General features: G+C 30.9%; 1 protein-coding gene across 4 annotated transcripts in view; it reads right to left on the bottom strand.

Moving 5' to 3' along the window:
- LOC134725772 (unconventional myosin-VIIa-like) overlaps positions 1-19,648 on the bottom strand; it is a 54,286-nt gene that overhangs the window by 17,070 nt on the left and 17,568 nt on the right. For all 4 annotated transcript variants that reach the window (XM_063589915.1, XM_063589917.1, XM_063589918.1 and 1 more), the window contains 10 exons: positions 12,740-12,906; positions 12,205-12,379; positions 11,297-11,371; positions 10,852-10,936; positions 6,496-6,602; positions 5,376-5,502; positions 4,534-4,652; positions 3,781-3,919; positions 2,379-2,509; positions 1,108-1,281 (listed from right to left, as the gene is read on the bottom strand). In XM_063589915.1, the coding sequence (XP_063445985.1) occupies positions 1,108-1,281; positions 2,379-2,509; positions 3,781-3,919; positions 4,534-4,652; positions 5,376-5,502; positions 6,496-6,602; positions 10,852-10,936; positions 11,297-11,371; positions 12,205-12,379; positions 12,740-12,906 (1,299 nt within the window). The remainder of the gene's footprint in view (positions 1-1,107; positions 1,282-2,378; positions 2,510-3,780; positions 3,920-4,533; positions 4,653-5,375; positions 5,503-6,495; positions 6,603-10,851; positions 10,937-11,296; positions 11,372-12,204; positions 12,380-12,739; positions 12,907-19,648) is intronic.

Here is a 19,648-nt window from a genome sequence, read left to right on the forward strand (position 1 = left end):
AATTGTGTTATTAGGATTCATGTTTGAAAAACAAATGATCAACTAATATCAGAAATAAACTCAACTAAATTTAGTATATACGCCAGACACGTGTTTCTTCTACTACAGACTCATCAGTGACGCTTGAAATAAAAAAAGTTAAAAAGGCCAAATAGAAAAGAAGTTGAAGAGCATTGAGTACCAAAATTCCTTAAAGTTTTGCCAAATACAGCTGAGGTTATATATGCCTGAAGTTTATTCTTTTTGGAAACTGCTTGCATTTTCCAACAGGAGGACAAGAGGGACAGAAATGTTTTCTCTCCTGAAGTCATATATAGCGTTTAATTAACTTCAGCAAAGTTTAAAAGAATTCTCTATATGCACATATGCAGTATAGATGTAAAAATAGGGATTTTATAGAGATTTATTTAGAATAAAAATTTGCAAGGGTTCCATGACACCCAGTGTCTCGCCTACTTTTGCTGTTAATCGCAGGCTCAACAAAAATGAGGAAAAAAATCAATAAAAATGTTCCTCTCAATACTATCTTAATTGTAAGAAGCTTCTGTCTACGTTTGGTAAAAATCCAGGATAGTTAATGAGTTTTATAACTGATCTAAAAACTTTAACTGCGGAAAGTATGTAATGTTAACTGGAAGAAAAACTAAGTCCATTTTAAGTATAATACGGATAAACAGGTACAAAATGTTCCCAAAATTTCCTTCTAGATACTAGCTTTTGATCATAAACAAGTACAAATCCAGGAGAGTATGAGAAAGTTATTAAATTTTTTAAAACTTTAACCACAGAGAGAATGTATTGTTTCCTGGCAGATAAACTAAGTCCATTTATAAGTAAAAGACAGAAGAAATGGATTTTTTTTTTTTACAAAATTCACTTCTGAATACTTTCTTATGATCATAAACAAGCTTCTGTCCAAGTTTGGTAGAAATCAAGGATAGTTTAAGAAAGTTATCAAAATTTCAAAAACTTTAACCACAGAGTGAATATTTGTGGAAGCAGGCAACGACGCCGATGGAATGAAGGATCGTTTTGTCTCGCTTTTTGACTGAAGTGGAAGACTTGACAATAAATGGTATTACTATTGTTTTTTATCTGAAAACTTACTGGTGATGATAATAATTCTAATATAGGATCATTATCAAAATAAGTAACATCCACATCAGTCTGAACCTCCTCCTCTCTTAGAGATTCCATCGTACTTTTAAATATATGTGTATTGTAAAAATGTTGTATTGTCTCGGCACACAAGTTTATACATAACTGTTCTAGCTGATTTGTCTGTAAAATAAAGTTATACTGATAAAAATAAACAATCTAAAAGTAAATGTTTGGTTGAACAATGTTAAATGAACAAATTCATTTTCGTATAACATTGTTCTTTTTATATATAGATTTAAGTGAACCCTTATTAAAATAGTTTTGTTCGATGTCTTGTTATTTTAAAGCATATTATTAAACATATTACAATTTACTTAATGTATGGTGATGATAAAACCTCAGAAAATTTAAGTCAAATAATTTTGTTCAAGTGATAAAATTTTTAAATAGTATATTATTTTATACATATGTAGTTTTGTTTAAATAGTTGTGTAATATACTTTCTCTAATTTTTGTGCTATTTTCACATTTCCTGACCGGTGTTAGAAACATATTTCTCCTCACTAGTGAAAAATCTGTTCTCGGCAAATGATTAGTAGAAATTTGATTATGACGTCAAAATGTTTTGTTTTCTTCTCAATTTTCTTATTGTGACTTCATGAAAAAAGGCGACATTGCCTGATGACGTCGCATATAAAGAGCACAATTTTCTGAAAATCTTTGAAAAAGAACGATAAAAAGCATTAGAGAAACAGATTCCAACACTATAACTCGTGTATATTTCTCCACTCTCGACAGTTAAATTTTATTATTTAAAGGGCTCGGCAAGCCTCGCGCTTTAAATAATAAAATTTAACTGTCTCGAGTGGAGAAATATCGTAATACACTTGTTGCAGTGTAAGAATCTATATTTCTCCAATTCTTCCTCAATTCATCCCTATCTGCACCCATTGTATTAAAAATTTTAATCAACGTGTGGTTTGTTTGATCTCAGTTCTTTTTTGGTTAAAATCCGATTATGATGTCAAATTTTTTTGCTTTCCCTGAATTTCCTATTGTGACAGCATGAAAAAAGGTGACCATGCAGATCACTCAAAAAGAAGGAAAATTTTGCATGCTTATTATTTGAAAATCATTTGAGAAACCGATTCCACCACCAAATCTTGTGTAAATACAATATTTATCCACTCTCAATAGTTAAATTTTTAATATTAACTGTCTCAAGTGGATAAATATTGTATTTTGTCGTTGCAGGGGTAGAATCTATATATAATTACCTCAGCCACCTCAAAACCAAACATATCAACAATACTAATAAATCCATCATGTTTTGTCTTCTCAAACTGACTAGATGTACTGCATGTTAATGAGGTTCTTCTACTTGATATAGAGTCTGGGGATGTAGGTTCTAAAAAATATCAACAATGACAACTCTTAAGTTATCTGTGGATAAACATACTGAGAATACACAAAAATTACAGACTTTCTCCATGGTTTTTGTTGTATTTTCAAAAGTATAATAAAAGTATAGATCATCAACCCTTCCTGCTTGTTTTCAACTCGAAGGAGGTGTGTTAAATTAGAATACACTGCAATGACAACACATGGATAAAGAAATAATATGTAAATAGAAAGAAAACAATATTGATAGTATTTTGAAATAACTTATGTGAAGATAAATTTATAAAAAGATTTCAAAAAATAAATTAAAAGATGAGACACTTAACTTGTTTTCATGCTACATAACAAAATATATAAATTTTCTGTATTTCCTTCATAAAATAAATAATCTGAGTTATCTCCCATTTTACATCTGGGAATCAATCAGTTTTATTTCTGTATTTGTTGCAATAGTTTTTATCACAGCATTACATCACATGAATTTCTTCACTATCATGAAAATGTGCAAATATATCCCATGCTTAAATAGTTAGCAGAAATTACCAATTTAGATATGGATATAGCATAATTTTATTTAGGAAATTCACTAAAAAATATACCAGATCAGGTCAAAATATCAAAAAGGCTCAAAGGTAATTAGTTGCTAACAACTATCTCATAGTTTTGTTAAAATCATTATCCAATATAAGCAAGTATTCATAACTGTTCTTATACTATAGTAGATTTGAATATTCAAAATGCTGACCAAAAAGTAACACAATCCAATCTTGCATTATGCACTCAATTAATATCAGGGCAATTTTCAAATCTGTTCTATGCTAGGCAAAATGTTTCTTGTGTGTGAAAAAGATAATAGAGTTATGGACCTTCCTGAAAGTGACCTGTGTTTACTGAAATCATTCTATTTAAACATGAAAATATGAAGTTGCAAGCTTTTAAACTAAGCAAATGGTTTAAAGAGTATGAATACAGTAATGATTTTAGTGCTCTCTGACCTTTATCCCTGGAAAACAAGGCTCTTTCAATAGTGCTGGTCAATTTTGTTCTGAACTTGTATTTATGGAGGTATAGACAGATAAAGTAATAGAATTGCTTCTATAGGCTGTGACTATAGTCTGGGACAAGGTCTAGCCTGAAATAATCAATCTTTGCAGCACATTAGTCCCCAGTTTGTTAAATTTAATATTATAATTAAATTTCTTAATCTTTCAGAGAATCCTTTTGACTTTGTATAGAAGTATAATTTTATCCTTAATTTCTCCGACATTATAAACCAACCTTGATGAATGTTAGATTCTGTACTATCTGATAATAATGAGTTAATGCTTGGTCTCTTTAAACTGTTGGCTCTCTTCAGTATGGCTGATACAGTTCTACAGTACAGTGATTTGGAAAAGGAATCTCTTGTAGCATTTGCCTAGGAAATAAAAGGTACAATAAAATATACATGATAAATGTAACATTAATTGATATCACACTACATTTAATTTTAATCTTCAATGATATGTATGAGGTGGTAAGTTAGAATCCTGCACATGGCAGATGCATTCCACTCAATCTTAATTGATAAGGATTGTCAATTTTCCTACCAAAGGTCAGTGGTTCTCTCTGGGAACCACAGTTTCCTCCAACAATAAAAACTGAGCACCACACCAGCCCATAGTGCTGAATGTAGCATTAAACCCCAATCAATTACTGTAAATTCAGAAATTATTGCGAGGTTTTTATTATTGCGAATAATGCAACTTAGTTGTAAACGCAATAATTAAAACTCGCATTTTGTAATATTTTAACTGAATTAAGCATGACTTTTTCTCAAAATCGTAAAAATTAAAATCGCATTCAAGTGTAAAATGACAAAATCGCAATAATAAATGCACCCAATAATTTCTGAATTTACAGTAATCAATGTAATATAATGAACATATCCTAAAAAATCTTTTCTATAACTTCATCAACTTCTGTCTATATGGTCTAGTAAATTTCTGGCCACTTATTTCATAACTATTCTCTCTATAAAGCTATACTCACTGTATTAACATCAGCCAATGATTTACAAACTTGTCCTCTGGTATTTCTTGTCTTTGTAGTAAAACCTCTGTATAAGGCTACACCAGAGACCCCCAGCAAGGCTGCTACAGCTTTTATTTCTACATCATAAAAGAATTTAATGTAGTTTCTTTTTCATTTCAATTCGTATTACCGGTATGTTGTTATATCTATCCTTCATTTTTTACATTTTAACTAGTATTGATCAATGCACTTTGTGAATTTTGAAGTCATAAACATGTTAATGTCATCAATGCCATTTGTTTAATGTCTCTAATTTACAGATTGTTTTACATATTTAAAAACTCATATATCTGCCAAACATATTGTTACTCATTTCATTTTGCAGCTTACTGTTTTAAATAAAACAGGTCTTTGGCAATATTCTTACATAAAGTTAATTCTAACTTCATATCTTCAAAACCTATTTAAATAAAACTTAATTAAGCTCAGCTAGGATCTAGTAGGTCTTATTTAAAGACATCTGAAATACAGTGTCTATCCTTCCTTTGCAATAACTTGTTTGAATAGCTCTGAGAAAACTAACTGTGAACTGACCCTTGAAGAAAACTCTTTGGGAAATTTTGTTTTGTTTGGATAGTCTCATTGAAATTCTTTTATTCTTGAAAGCATACGAATGGTTAATGCTATGATGGTTTGAAAAATCTTTGGAATTTTGATTCGAGCCTTTGTTATTAATTAACGGATACAAAAAATTATACATGTTGCTGAATGTCTTTGTTGTTTTATTGTCCCTAATATATGCAATATATGCCAATTAATATCACATTTCTTTTGCCTTTAAGTTCTACATTGTGATTTACCATTATTGCCAACAATGTCCAGCTCCAATCCTGTGCCCTCAACAAACTCTACATTCCCTAATAACAATACAGCAGCAAATATTCTCATCACATCAGAGAAAGGTATACCCAGAACTGACAGGCAAAGCTAAAACAAAATATAGATAAGTTAGAACATAATCCTATATATCAACAGCAGCAAATATTCTCATCACATCAGAGAAAGGTATACCAAGAACTGACAGGCAAAGCTAAAATAAAATATAGATAAGTTAGAACATAATCCTATATCAATAAAAAGTTGTACTAAAAGATTCTTGAAAAATCATGTTCACATAATTGAACTGAAATGATTATTCAATAAAGTTATAGAAGTATGCTGAGGTGTGTTTTAGCTTCAGGTGATTTTACAAAAAGTTGACTACTTTTAGCAGTTGTGTTTTTCTCAGACCTTGTGTTGGAACGCTGTTTTATTTTTTATCTAAAATGAAACAAAAACTGTATATTACACAAGAGATATAGATTCCTACACTGCAACAGGTGTATTACAATATTTCTCCACTCGAGACAGTTAAATTTTATTATTTGAAGCATGAGGCTTGCCGAGCTCTTTAAATAACTAAAATCTAACTGTCACGAGTGGAGAAATATTGTAATACATGAGTTATAGTGTCGGAATCTGTTTCTCTAATGATTTTTATCCTTCTTTTTCAAAGATTTTCAGAAACTTGTGTTCTTTATATCATTGTCATCAGGCATTTTTTCATGGCGTCACAACATGAAAATTCAGAAGAAAACAAAACATTTGGACGTCATAATCAAATTTCGACTAATCATTTGCAGAGAACAAATTTTTTCACTAGTGAGGAGAAATATTTTTCTCACACCAGTCAGGAAATGTGAAAATAGCACAAAAATTAGAGAAATGTAGTTTTTCCTCTCATCAGAGGTCATTAAAGATCAAGAGTTTTGATCTGTAAAATGATTGTAAGTTGATAAATGTCCAGTGGTAAATATATCATGTATATTAAGGGATGATCTTAGATAAGATGAAATAATCATGTCCTTCTTTGATTTTTTACAAAAATCCAGCACCATTGCTTAAAACTCCTCAAGACTAACAATAATGTTACCTACTCACCTTCCATGAATCAAATCTAGATTTATCTTCCATGTCATTAAAATCTGTATTTCCACAACTTAGATATCTCAAATTATGTACAGAATGCCCACTCAGGTGTAACTTGGCTGTGAATAGAAGGTTATTTATAAAAAACCAAGAGTACAGACAAATGGGTTTATAATTAAATACTACATCATTAAAACTGATTCCACAGAATGCATAAAACTAATACATGTATCCACAAAGCTTCTCAGTCCACATAATATTGTAAAGTTATAGAGTACTCTAATAGAAAATATTTTCCTATACATTCTGGGATTAGCTGGATGTAGAAGCAATCAGTTGATTTTGATCAAAGACTTGTTCCTGCCAAAAAGCAAACCTTTGGTCACAGAAAATCACTTTTCTTATATAAATTATATATCTTGTATATATATATATATATATACAACTCGTCTAAACATCAACCCAACAATGTTAGATCTGTAAATTTGCTTTCGCAAATTTTTGGTTCTTCCCTCGCCAGGATTCGAACCCATGCTACTGTGATATCGTGACACCAAATCGCCTGCACTGCAGCCGTCCCGCTAGACCACACGACCACCTGGGCTCTCAATAAAAAGAGCTTTCGGTGGCCATATGTTACCTTTCCACGTCAGTTTTAATCTAGCGGCGTACTACAGTACATGATATATAAGGCATGAAGATGTTATTGTATATATATATATATATATATATATGTGTCACGATATCACAGTAGCATGGGTTCAAATCCCGGCGAGGGAAGAACCAAAAATTTGCGAAAGCAAATTTACAGATCTAACATTGTTGGGTTGATGTTTAGACGAGTTGTATATACATTATGTACACAGCCATGTATCACCATCATTGATGGTGATCCGATGGATACATCTATTGTAGAGTTGTCACTGACTCAGACGTACTTATGAATATAATTATTTTCTGTGACTGTATATTACATTAATTTGTAGGATCCTTTACTATAGATAATTTAGCTGATCTGTAACAATTACATCTTCATGCCTTATATATCATGTACTGTAGTACGCCGCTAGATTAAAACTGACGTGGAAAGGTAACACATGCCCACCAAAAGGTCTTTTTTTGAGAGCCCATGTGGTCGTGTGGTCTAGCGGGACGGCTGCAGTGCAGGCGATTTGGTGTCACGATATCACAGTAGCATGGGTTCGAATCCCAGCGAGGGAAGAACCAAAAATTTGCGAAAGCAAATTTACAGATCTAACATTGTTGGGTTTATGTTTAGACGAGTTGTATATATATGTATATATATAAACGCCTAAAAAAGTGTACACAACAACTCCAAATACAAAAAAAGGTAACTATAAATGTAATTATTTATAAATATTTCGGATAACAGATATCCTTCGTCAGTCAGATTCTGATGTGAAATGAATCATCTTTGAGTCTCGTTAGATTAAACTTTTACTAAATCTTGAATTATATACAATAAAAAAAGTCAAACCGAACATCAGTAAAGACGCTTGCACCATTCTAAAAAAATGTTAACATGACATAGGTTATATTATAAGTTATCTACGTTCATATCCGTAGATATGGATATTTTAACACCCTGAAGTACCCCAGTACACCATGAGGCGTAGCCGAAGGGTGTACAGGGTACTGAAGGGTGTTAAAATATCCATATCTACGGATATGAATGTAGATAACGAATTTATCCCCGGTCTTAGTCCGAATCGGGCGAGTTTTATGGAAATTCGGGTACAAAGTGTGACGTGAAAACAACGTTTTTTTCATTATCTAAAAAAGTTTTATTGAAATTAGGAAATTTTACATATTTTTTACGGGATGTAGGGTACTACCTTTGGTAGAACCCTACAGGTAGTAAAATATAAGACGTTTTTAATACGGAGAAACTGGATTGAGTCAAATTTGGCGCTTAATGTTGTGAGAGTTACGTCATAGATGGTTTGACGTCAATGTGGGTCATTTGCATAGCTAGGTCAGTAGTCCAATTCCTTGAAAATGTGGCAGTCAAGTGATGCATTTAATGAAATGAGTGTAAATGATAGGCATAATAGGACAAAATCGTTAATGAATTAAATATGTAATTACAAACATCATGGATAATCTATAGAATTCAATATTTCACAAGGAGCAATCATGGAACTAAGGAAAACTTGCGTGAATTTCCCCGGGATAATGGTTAGCAACGTCCGGGGATATGGGTTAGCAACACCCAGGGGCTATGGGTTTTGTAACGACGTGCGTTAACCAATCAACATCCTAGATATATACTAAGCCGGGTATAAGGTTTATTACAACAGAGAGCTCATATATATGCTTTAAATACAAATAATAATGTGCGATTTGAACTAGCACAATTCTAAAACTGTATCGGGAACGACAATTATGATGGTATAACATGTATACGCATGATAACGTCTGTAAAATTACCAAATAGACAGCACTGAACGATCTAAATATTTGAAATTGAGAGTAAAGTAGTTACAACAGAGTCTGAATATTTAAACATCGTGAACAAACGGCCGTAAAAATGTAATAATATTTTTTTACTAAGTATAACTAGAAGAACGTGGCTAGGTACTTATACATCCCTCAAAAAATTAAGCAATTTAAATTGGTATCTTCAACAAATGTATTTAACAAATGAAAAAGGTTAAGAAAAAGAAACAGAGACTGTAATAATAAGTAATATTATATATTATATATTATTATATATATATATACACAAATGGGGAATGTGTCCATAGGATGCAGATGATGCCCTCGCTTGTATATCATATAAAGTTATAAAGGAACATAACTGAAGATCGGTAAAAGTGACGCTACCCAAAGGCGTAGGTTTAGTAAGACCCCTTTTTGGCCCTTAAATATAGTTTTACAAAGTTGTGAAAATGTAATCTTTTAGCTAATTTTTGGAAAGAATAATGCCCTTGCTACACAAGTATGTGCTGTTTTTGACAATACACTGCACATATATAGGGTACTAACATCATTAAGTCATGTTAAATTACTGAAATCTTCAAAATTTTAGCATTTTAGTTGAATTTTAGACGGTTTCTGTCTTAAATGAAAGTGGCAGCATTCGTGTTCATTCATAATATTGAAATGTAAGATGTATTTGATGATAATACAAAACATATATAAAGGTTGAGGATTAACACGGATGTGGCGCAGCAGCCACTTTAATTTTTGACAAAAAACATGCATACATGTATTAGGTAGATTTTTCATATCTATGCTTGAATCGGAGCGATTTTAATGACTAAATCAGTTAAAATCTTCCACATTAAATAATTGAATCAATTGAAATAGACACTGAAAGTTTAAAAAGTGTCCATAATCTTTCATTAGATTAACCTGATATTAGAGGCCAAATTTGGCCCTTACCGTTCTTTGTAATTTATCTGAATTTTGTGGTTATAAGTATAGTATATAAGTTTCTTAACATTTGGTTGAGGCAAACTTAACTTAGAGAATGGACATTAAAAATTCATTAACTTTCCATTTATAAAGGAGCATAACTCTAGAACAGTTAAAGTGACATTACCAAAATTAAAATAATCTGTGTTTTCTAGTAATTAGCATTGTGTATAAGTTTCATAACATTTAGTTGAGGCAAACTATAGTTAGAGAACGGAAACTAAAAATTTAGCATTTTTTCCATTTATAAAGGGGGATAACTCTAGAACAGTTAATGTGAAACCACCAAAATGCATACTTGATCTGTGTTTTGTAGTAATAAGCATTTTGTATAAGTTTAATAACATTTAGGTGAGAAAGACTGAAGTCAAAAAGCAGAAACTAAAAATTCAGCAATTTTTTTTCATTTCTAAAGGGACATAACTCTAGAACAGTTAAATTGATGCAACTAAACATTCAAACTTGATCTGTATTTCTAAAAGGCTACAGAATTACGACTCATAACGTTCAAGCTGATGACCAAATAAAAAGTCATTTTGTTAAGTTGTATTAGATATTAAGTGATGCAAAATTTCATTGAGCATATTGAAAAATTTAAAGTAAAGGCAAACAAGAAGAAGGTATCTGACAATTTCATATGTGTTCACAAGCTACAACTCAACACTGCCAAGTTGCTAACCAAATATGAAGTCATTCTCTAGTACAATTTCTTAAAAAGGTGTTAGATGTACAGACAGATGAAAGGACAGACTAGATGATTGAAATATAGCCCCAAATCAAGGATATAGTATCAAAGGAAATTACTTTTGTGTGGGTTAGTATCTTGGGACAGGATCCCTGAAAGCATGATATTGATAAACAGAAGTCTTGAGGTTTTAATGAAGATAATTGTTAATAAATAATATTTCTTGAAAAATATAATTTTACCCTTTTCCTCTGCAGAAAGACCAGATAACATTTGGTAAAATATGTGGTAGTTCTTCTCAAATCTTTGTATACTGCATACCCTTGACTAAAAAACAGATTTAAGTTTTACAATGATGTATTTGTTGTCTGGAAATTGTAGATGAAGGAATAACACTAGGTTATATAAATTCTAGATTTAGAAAGAAGATGCATTAATACTTCATGATAGAATCCTGTAAAATAAACAAAATTCAGACAATTATGTGTTTTTTAACACATAAATTGTAAAAATCAAACCAAAAATGCCCTCAAAACATTTTTTGCATAAAATACTTGGTAAAAAATTATAGATGATGAATTTTTAATTGCATAATGCTGTAACTGATTGATGGTTAGATGGTTTTAAATGTTTGTCCTTTGAATGAGAACACTGTAGAAGGTAGATTAACAGACTAATTTATATTACCCTATCCAGCAGGTATGCATGAACTTTAGTACGATATATTGCAGCATCAGTGAGGAAGTTCTCCACAAACATTCCCTGAAAACAAAAAGTTTTAATATCAAAGGGTTTGTATTTTACATATCGATATATAAGGACTTTTGAAGATTAGATGTTACTCATGGCAGGTATTTTGAAGTCTCTGTTTTGAAATTGCAACATCAAAACATTTTATTGATAAAATGTTGATAAAAAATTACCCAATTTTGGTATACAGCATCCATCAAATAAAGTGTCCATAAAAAACATCCCAAAAACAAGCTTATTGGAAATTTGTTGACCTCAGCCTTATTTTACAGAAAGAGGATCAACCAGAACAAAATACCTGTAAGTCAACAGTGTGTCTAATGTACTAACAATCAGTTTAATATCTGCAGGGATCACACAAAGACAAATGTTTGACTTCATAAGGACACAATTACTACTCATAGTGATTCAGTCAAGAATTTTTTCTATGACTTGTTAATGGTTAGATCTGGCTCTAAACCTGGAGCCGGTTTCACAAAAAACTCACGACTAAGATTGATCGTAAGTTCACTTCATTGTTCATGACTTATGATTGATCTTAGTTGTAAGTTTTTTTGTGTAACCAACTCCTGAAACTTAACCTTAATTTTTCTTCACAAGATGTAAAAGTGTGGAACTTGAAAAGCACTTAAAATATTCTTCACTGAATTTTAGATTCTAACAAAGAACAAACCATCAACAGTGGAAATACATTATGTCTCTTTAACTCCTCCTATATGTATAGATTATGTACATTAATTTTCTATTCCAAATTATGCAGTTCTTAAAGTCTATTAGTTACAGAAAATTACCATGTGTAATAACTATGCGTGATAAAGAAAATATGTATGATTAAAATGACTTACAGCTCTACTACATTCAGGATTAGTAATTGTAGCAGCACTGGTTAGGGACCTCAGTACTGTTAGTGTGGCTGACAGGTGTTTAAAGGCATCAGTCTCGGGTCCTCCACCAGCTATGTCAAATAATTGTCGTAGTAACTGCATGGCACAATGTGTTTTACCACTCCCACTCTCACCACTAAAATATATATGCATTTTTATGATAAATGTTAAACGATTTTCATTTAACACATCTAAAATTGACAATAAATTTCATGAATCTATGAAGTAAAATATTCAAAGGTCATCATGACAAACAATGATCATCAATCTTTTTGATCACATGGTTTTATTTACACCTCAATTCAATAAAATTAAAATATATGTATCTTCAGATTTGTTTTTCATGTCATTGACTGTTTTTTCTTATCTTACTTGATTAATTTCAGTAAATGGCTTGATTTTCTAAATACATTTTGTAATACTTTGCTTTTTTACCATCTTGTCTTTCAGTTTTTCGTACCACTCACTTTATTTCACTTTGACCATATTAACATACCTCACAATGACTGCCTGTGAATGACCATTTTCTGAGTGTTGTGACACAGCCTCTCTTATCATACGTTTCATCATCAGTGATGGCTGACTATCAGGATCAACCATTACTTTATATGGAGGTTTATGTCGATTACAATTAACTGATACTATTACTGGTCCTATTTTGTTCTGAAATTTTTTTTAAGAGAAAGTAAATAAACATGAATTAGAAAAAAATCTTTATTCCTGTTATATATATATAAGGGAAGGAAAAACAATATCAAGAAACAAAGGAGGAACAAACCTTCACTGAGGTTTTTTTGTACAGGTAAATGGTTTTAAAATGGTGCATTTTTTGGCCGAAACAAACATTTTTACTTTTAATAATGGACTAGAAAATCAAGTGCATATATGAATCAAAGTGCTTGTGAGCACTAAAAGATACAGATTGCTTTCATTTTGCAATTTGGTGGTTTTTTTATTGTATTTTGCTAGACAATTTAAAAAATTTAGTTGGAGTTATCTTCCTTTGTTCCTAATTGTATATTTGTAGTTTTACCTATATTTATAACAGATTCATAGTTTCATACAACATGAATAACTTAATCAACTTTGAACATTAATGTTTTCTTGACAAGTACAGTAATCTGAAAACACAACATATTGTTCTTGTCACAATAAACCAATTTTTGAAACGTTTCTTAAATATCAAAGTACATTTATAACATATCATCAATAAATTGCATGCCTGTAATATTAACAAACTGGATATGATCTACATAATGATCACTTCACTGGACTATTTTGTTTGAACATTGAACTATCAAAGGTAGTGATCAATCTGGGAAGATATAGATATCAAGTCAGTACCATAGGATTTTGCTTGCAATTCATGCAATCATTACCCCAAAAAACAGGTTATCTATTAAAGCTACCTTTATATTCAAATTAAAATCTACAGCATATGATAAGGCTCAGATTCACCTTATCAAATGATGAAAACATCATGTTATAGATGTCAAGCAAACAATCAAGCCATAAAAGAATCTATAGATAAAAGCCATCTTTTCTAAAACCATCAAAATTGGTTCCAATAAAATTATATAAACCCATGTTATTTGGCAATATAGTCAATGTACCAAATCTGATGTTAAACTTCAAATGACTAAATCTGATGTTAAAGTTTAAATTACTGATACTATCATTTGTATAATAGTTTTAATGATGATGTGAAAAACAACATAAAACAACAAACAACATGGTTACATCAGTGTTGTGTAAACTAACCATTAAAGTTCTTATAATGTCAATATACTTCATAATATTTTAAAACCGTGGTTTAGGAGTTTTTGTAAGTAGTTATGATACATTGACACCTAATTATAACAGACATTTGTCTACCTCAATGAATGATATAAAAACATCTCAACATCTTAACAAAATTACAACCAGATGCTCCGCAGGGCGTAGCTTTATACGACCGCAGAGGTTGAACTCTGAACGGTTGGGGCAAGTATGGACACAACATTCAAGCTGGATTCAGCTCTAAATTTGGATTGTGATTAAATAGTTGACACAGCATAGGTTTTTGACACAGAATGAATGTATTCTAATGAACTTAAAATTTTAGTTTTCTCTTAGAGCAATTTACTATGCTGTTGATTATTAATCCTCTCAAAAAAATGTTTGAAGAAATTTTCTTTTTATTTATGAAATTTCAAATGAGAAAAATTGAACCCAATTTTTTTAATCACATCCCCCTTTCCCTTATTCCAAAACTAATCTCAATTAAAATTTCTAATGGAGTTTGCAACAATAACTACTCATTTAAATACATCATAATATATTAAGATGTAAAAAAAACTGCTTGTTATCACTGAATGGTAAAGATTATTTTAATTTATCAGTTGGTAGTAAAAAGTGAATATACATTGTATATTGTATATAACAAAGATTTAAGTTGATTCTGGACAAAGAAAGATAACTCCAATTAAAAAATATTCTTGCTATTGCACAATATTGTGAAATTAGATATTTCTTGTTGATTCTGGACAAAGAAAGATAACTCCAATTAAAAAAAAATCTTGCTATTGCACAATATTGTGAAATTAGATATTTTTTGTTGATTCTGGACAAAGAAAGATAACTCCAATTAAAAAAAAATCTTGCTATTGCACAATATTGTGAAATTAGATATTTCTTGCAAACTATTCTGGACAAAGAAAGATAACTCTAATTAAAAAAAAATTTGCTATTTCACAATATTGTGCAATTAAATATTTCTTGCCATTGCGCAATACTGTGCAATTGAAAAGACTTGCTATTGCACAATACTTAATATAATAATTTTAGATCCTGATTTGGACCAACTTGAAAACTGGGCCCATAATCAAAAATCTAAGAACATGTTTGGATTCAGCATATCAAAGAACCCCAAGATTTCAATTTTTGTTAAAATCAAACTAAGTTTCATTTTGGACCCTTTGGACTTTAATGTAGACCAATTTGAAAACAGGACCAAAAATGAAGAATCTACATACACAGTTAGATTTGGCATATCAAAGCACCCCATATATTCAATTTTTGATGAAATCAAACAAAGTTTAATTTTGGACCCCGATTTGGACCAACTTGAAAACGGGGCCAATAATCAAGAATCTAAGTACATTTTTAGATTCAGCATATCAAAGAACCCAACCGATTCATTTTTTGTCAAAATCAAACTAAGTTTAATTTTGGACCCTTTGGACCTAAATGTAAACCAATTTGAAAACGGGACCAAAAGTTAAGAATTTAATTAGACAGTTAGATTCAGCATATCAAAGAACCCCAATTATTCAATTTTGATGAAATCAAACAAAGTTTAATTTTGGACCCTTTGGGCCCCTTATTTCTAAACTGTTGGGACCAAATCTCCCAAAATCAATACCAACCTTCCTTTTATGATCATAAACCTTGTATTAAAATTTCATAGATTTCTATTTACTTATACTAACGTTATGGTGCAAAAACCAAGAAAAATGCTTATTTGGGCCCTTTTTTGGCCCCTAATTCCTAAACTGTTGAAACCAAAACTCCAAAAATCAATCCCAACCTTTCTTTTGTGGTCATAAACCTTGTGTCAAAATTTCATAGATTTCTATTAGCTTAAACTAAAGTTATAGTGCGAAAACCAAGAAAATGCTTATTTGGGCCCTTTTTGGCCCCTAATTCCTAAAATATTGGGACCAAAACTCCCAAAATCAATACCAACCTTCCTTTTGTGGTCATAAACCTTGTGTTAAAATTTCATAGATTTCTATTCACTTTCTACTAAAGTTAGAGTGCGAAAACTAAAAGTATTCGGACGACGACGACGACGCCAGTATGATAGCAATATACGACGAAAATTTTTTCAAAATTTGCGGTCGTATAAAAACCACTGAACCAGAGTTGTAACCAAAAGACATTTGTCATCCATAATCCTCTTAAATTGTTTACAACAACTATTTTCTTTAAATACTTAAATTGCTTAAGGTTTAAATTTATGATGATACATTCTGATATATTTAGGACAAAATGCTACAAACCTAGATGCTCTCCTGGCTTAAAGGGACAAACATAACTCAATTAAAGAACAATTTCACAGCATTGGGTTTTATCATGCTCTTTCTTTGTTCTTTGTTTCAAGTAAAAAATGAAATAGCATAAGATTACCGTAGGTTGTGCAGGTTTTTCAACCATCTTCATGATCTTAGTTCAAAATTAAATTCCCCTGACTTTATGAAAAAAACTATTTTTAAAGTTTTTGGGGGTTCAAATTTCAATTTCTATTATTGATGGCTACTATAGTTAATGACAATAAATATATATTATCATATTGACTTTACTATTGTTTATTACTAGTTACCAATAACGGCCACATGTATGTTTTTGAGGATATATATGTTGGAGTAATAAATCAATTGTACATTGTATATTAAAACAACTAGCAAAATAATATCTGTACATATGTCATAAGCAGCCACAACTTTTGTCATTGAGAAATAAAGCAATTAAAAGTTGTTATTAAATATCTACTCTTCTTTAATTCTAGTATCAAATTTTGAATCATACAAAAGAAAAAATCAGGAAATCATTGAGATTAATAAAATGAGATCATCAATTACCTGATTGATAAACATTAATGATTTATTATTGATCATATATTGACAAGTTTTCTACAATTTCCGGATAAAAAAATCATCATTATAGCTTTCTACTGTGTAACCATAAACTCTTGATCACTTTGTAATAATGCAAAGAATGTACATTATATACATACAGGGAAATTTCCCCAAATCAACAAATGGCTAAAGTCATATAATTATTCAAATAATCTGTGTGGTCTTTACATTGGAAGATTTGATTAAAAACAAGAATGTCAATAGTACATGAATGCCCCACTTGCACTATCATTTTCCATGTTCAGTGGACTTTGTGGACTTTGAGATTGGGGTAAAAAATCTTATTTGGCATTAAAATCAAAAAGATCATATCATAGGGAACCTGTGTACTAAGTTTGAAGTGGAGTTGACTTCAATTTCTTCAAAAACTACTTAGACCAAAAGATGAAAAAAAAATTCAACCTGAAGAGGGACAGACAGAGGAAAGGATAAACAAATGGATGGACAAACAGACAAATGGACAAACAGACTCCTTCATCAATCCATGCATTATTTGTGTTGTAACATTAGATACAGAAAATCATTGTTTCTATGGATTCAATAAAATGGTAAACAAAGGCACCTTTTGATTACAGAACATTTTGAGCCATAGGTTTCAACCAAGATTTTCCTTAAGCTTTTAAGTCAGGAAAATGCTCAAACAAGAAGGTGTCCTTAGAACATGGATGACCCACTCGTACTATCATTTTCTATGTTCAGTGGAACATGACATTGGGGCAAAACTCTAATTTGGCATTAAAATATCATAGGGAACATGTGTACTAAGTTTATAGTTGATTGGACTTCAACTTCATAAAAAACTACTTAGTACCTTGATCAAAAACTTTAACCTGAAGAGGGATAGACAGACGAACAAACGGATGCACTGACCAGAAAACATAATGCCTCTCTACTATCGTAGGTGGGGCATGAAACATTCATCGCTTTGAGCAACATCTCTAAAATATGCTTTTGGAGTCTTGAACATATTTTATGGGGAGATTTTCACTTTAGTTCACTGTTTGATATTCTAGTGTCACAAGCTATTTATATTTTTCAAACGGAGAATATTCACCGATACTTATGCAACCCTTCACATATCCAAGAATTAGTTCACTATTATTATAAGCCAGAGTTTACTTTTAAACATCAATTAAATAACTGTCTTTTAATTTCTTCTCAATCCAGTCTAATTATGTTGTAAATCAGTTCATACTTTGATCTCTGATCCACATTAGAACAGATAACCACCAATAATCATCTTATAATAAAAAAAGACATTAATTCAAAAACCACACACAGAAATTAAAGGATTATAACAAAGATTTTTTTTTGGCAAAACTCAGGCATGTCTATTTCAGATTTATAACTTATGACAAAGTTGTTGGAGCATACAAAATTTAGAATGTAATACAATACAAGAAAAGTTGTGTTTATTTTCTTTCCATTAGATCATAATTATGTTAGTTGACCATTATTTATTTATTTATAATAGTTCTACATCACTGACTGTAAATTAAAATTCCTTTCAGTAAATTGATGGTCATTCTATCTGAGAATTGATCATTATCCTTTTAAAACAGATTAACAGAAAAACTATGCCTCATGATGGATTTCTATTTCAACTGAACATATCAAATTTAAATAATTTTCATTTATTTTTCTATACAAACTTCACTTTTTAATATTATAAGTATTATGGTTTCTTTTTTTCCTAACCTCTCTTTACCAGTCATTAGATCACCATTCAATGTTATTACATCTAACATTAGGTGGTCTGAGTAATCATGGATATCCCTCCATCTACACTTATTTTCACTTAAACAAAACTGTACAAATTAGAATATCAAATGGACAAAGCTTTTCAATAACCTATCAAAACCCCAAATGTCCCGGTTTTATTGATTGAATATTTGTTGCTTTATGTCCAGTGGCAAATATTGCATGCATGTTCAGAATGGTACCCTATTCATTGGGCTATGACATTGTGTAAAAGTTTCAAAGACTTTGGTTATAACTTCAATATATATTTGGAAATTTTGAAATGTCCAACTAAGATGGATATCATTTCGACAGATTAACTGTTTGATTATTTCATATTTTTTAATTTTACAGTGGGAAATATTTCATGCATAATAGAAAACAAAAATTTAACAATAAATGAAAAAAAAAGGTCTGCAAATTGGGCAAAGAGATGACAGAAAATGTGGATTTTGCAAGAAGTTGGGTCAACTAAGACCCCCTGAAATAGTTAATTCAAGAGTACTTAACTATAGAGATAAAATTGAGAATGGAAATGGGGAATGTGTCAAAGAGACAACAACCCGACCAAATAAAAAACAACAGCAGAAGGTCACCAACAGGTCTTCAATGTAGCGAGAAATTCCCGCACCCGGAGGCGTCCTTCAGCTGGCCCCTAAACAAATATATACTAGCTCAGTGATAATGAACGCCATACTAATTTCCAAATTGTACACAAGAAACTAATATAAAAATAATACAAGACTAACAAAGGCCAGAGGCTCCTGACTTGGGACAGGCGCAAAAATGAGGCGGGGTTAAACATGTTTGTGAGATCTCAACCCTCCCCCTATACCTCTAACCAATGTAGAAAAATAAACGCATAACAATACGCACATTAAAATTCAGTTCAAGAGAAGTCCGAGTCTGATGTCAGAAGATGTAACCAAAGAAAATAAACAAAATGACAATAATACATAAATAACAACAGACTACTAGCAGTTAAC

The sequence above is a fragment of the Mytilus trossulus genome, chromosome 7 (assembly GCF_036588685.1).
Source record: "Mytilus trossulus isolate FHL-02 chromosome 7, PNRI_Mtr1.1.1.hap1, whole genome shotgun sequence".
NCBI lineage: Eukaryota > Metazoa > Mollusca > Bivalvia > Mytilida > Mytilidae > Mytilus > Mytilus trossulus.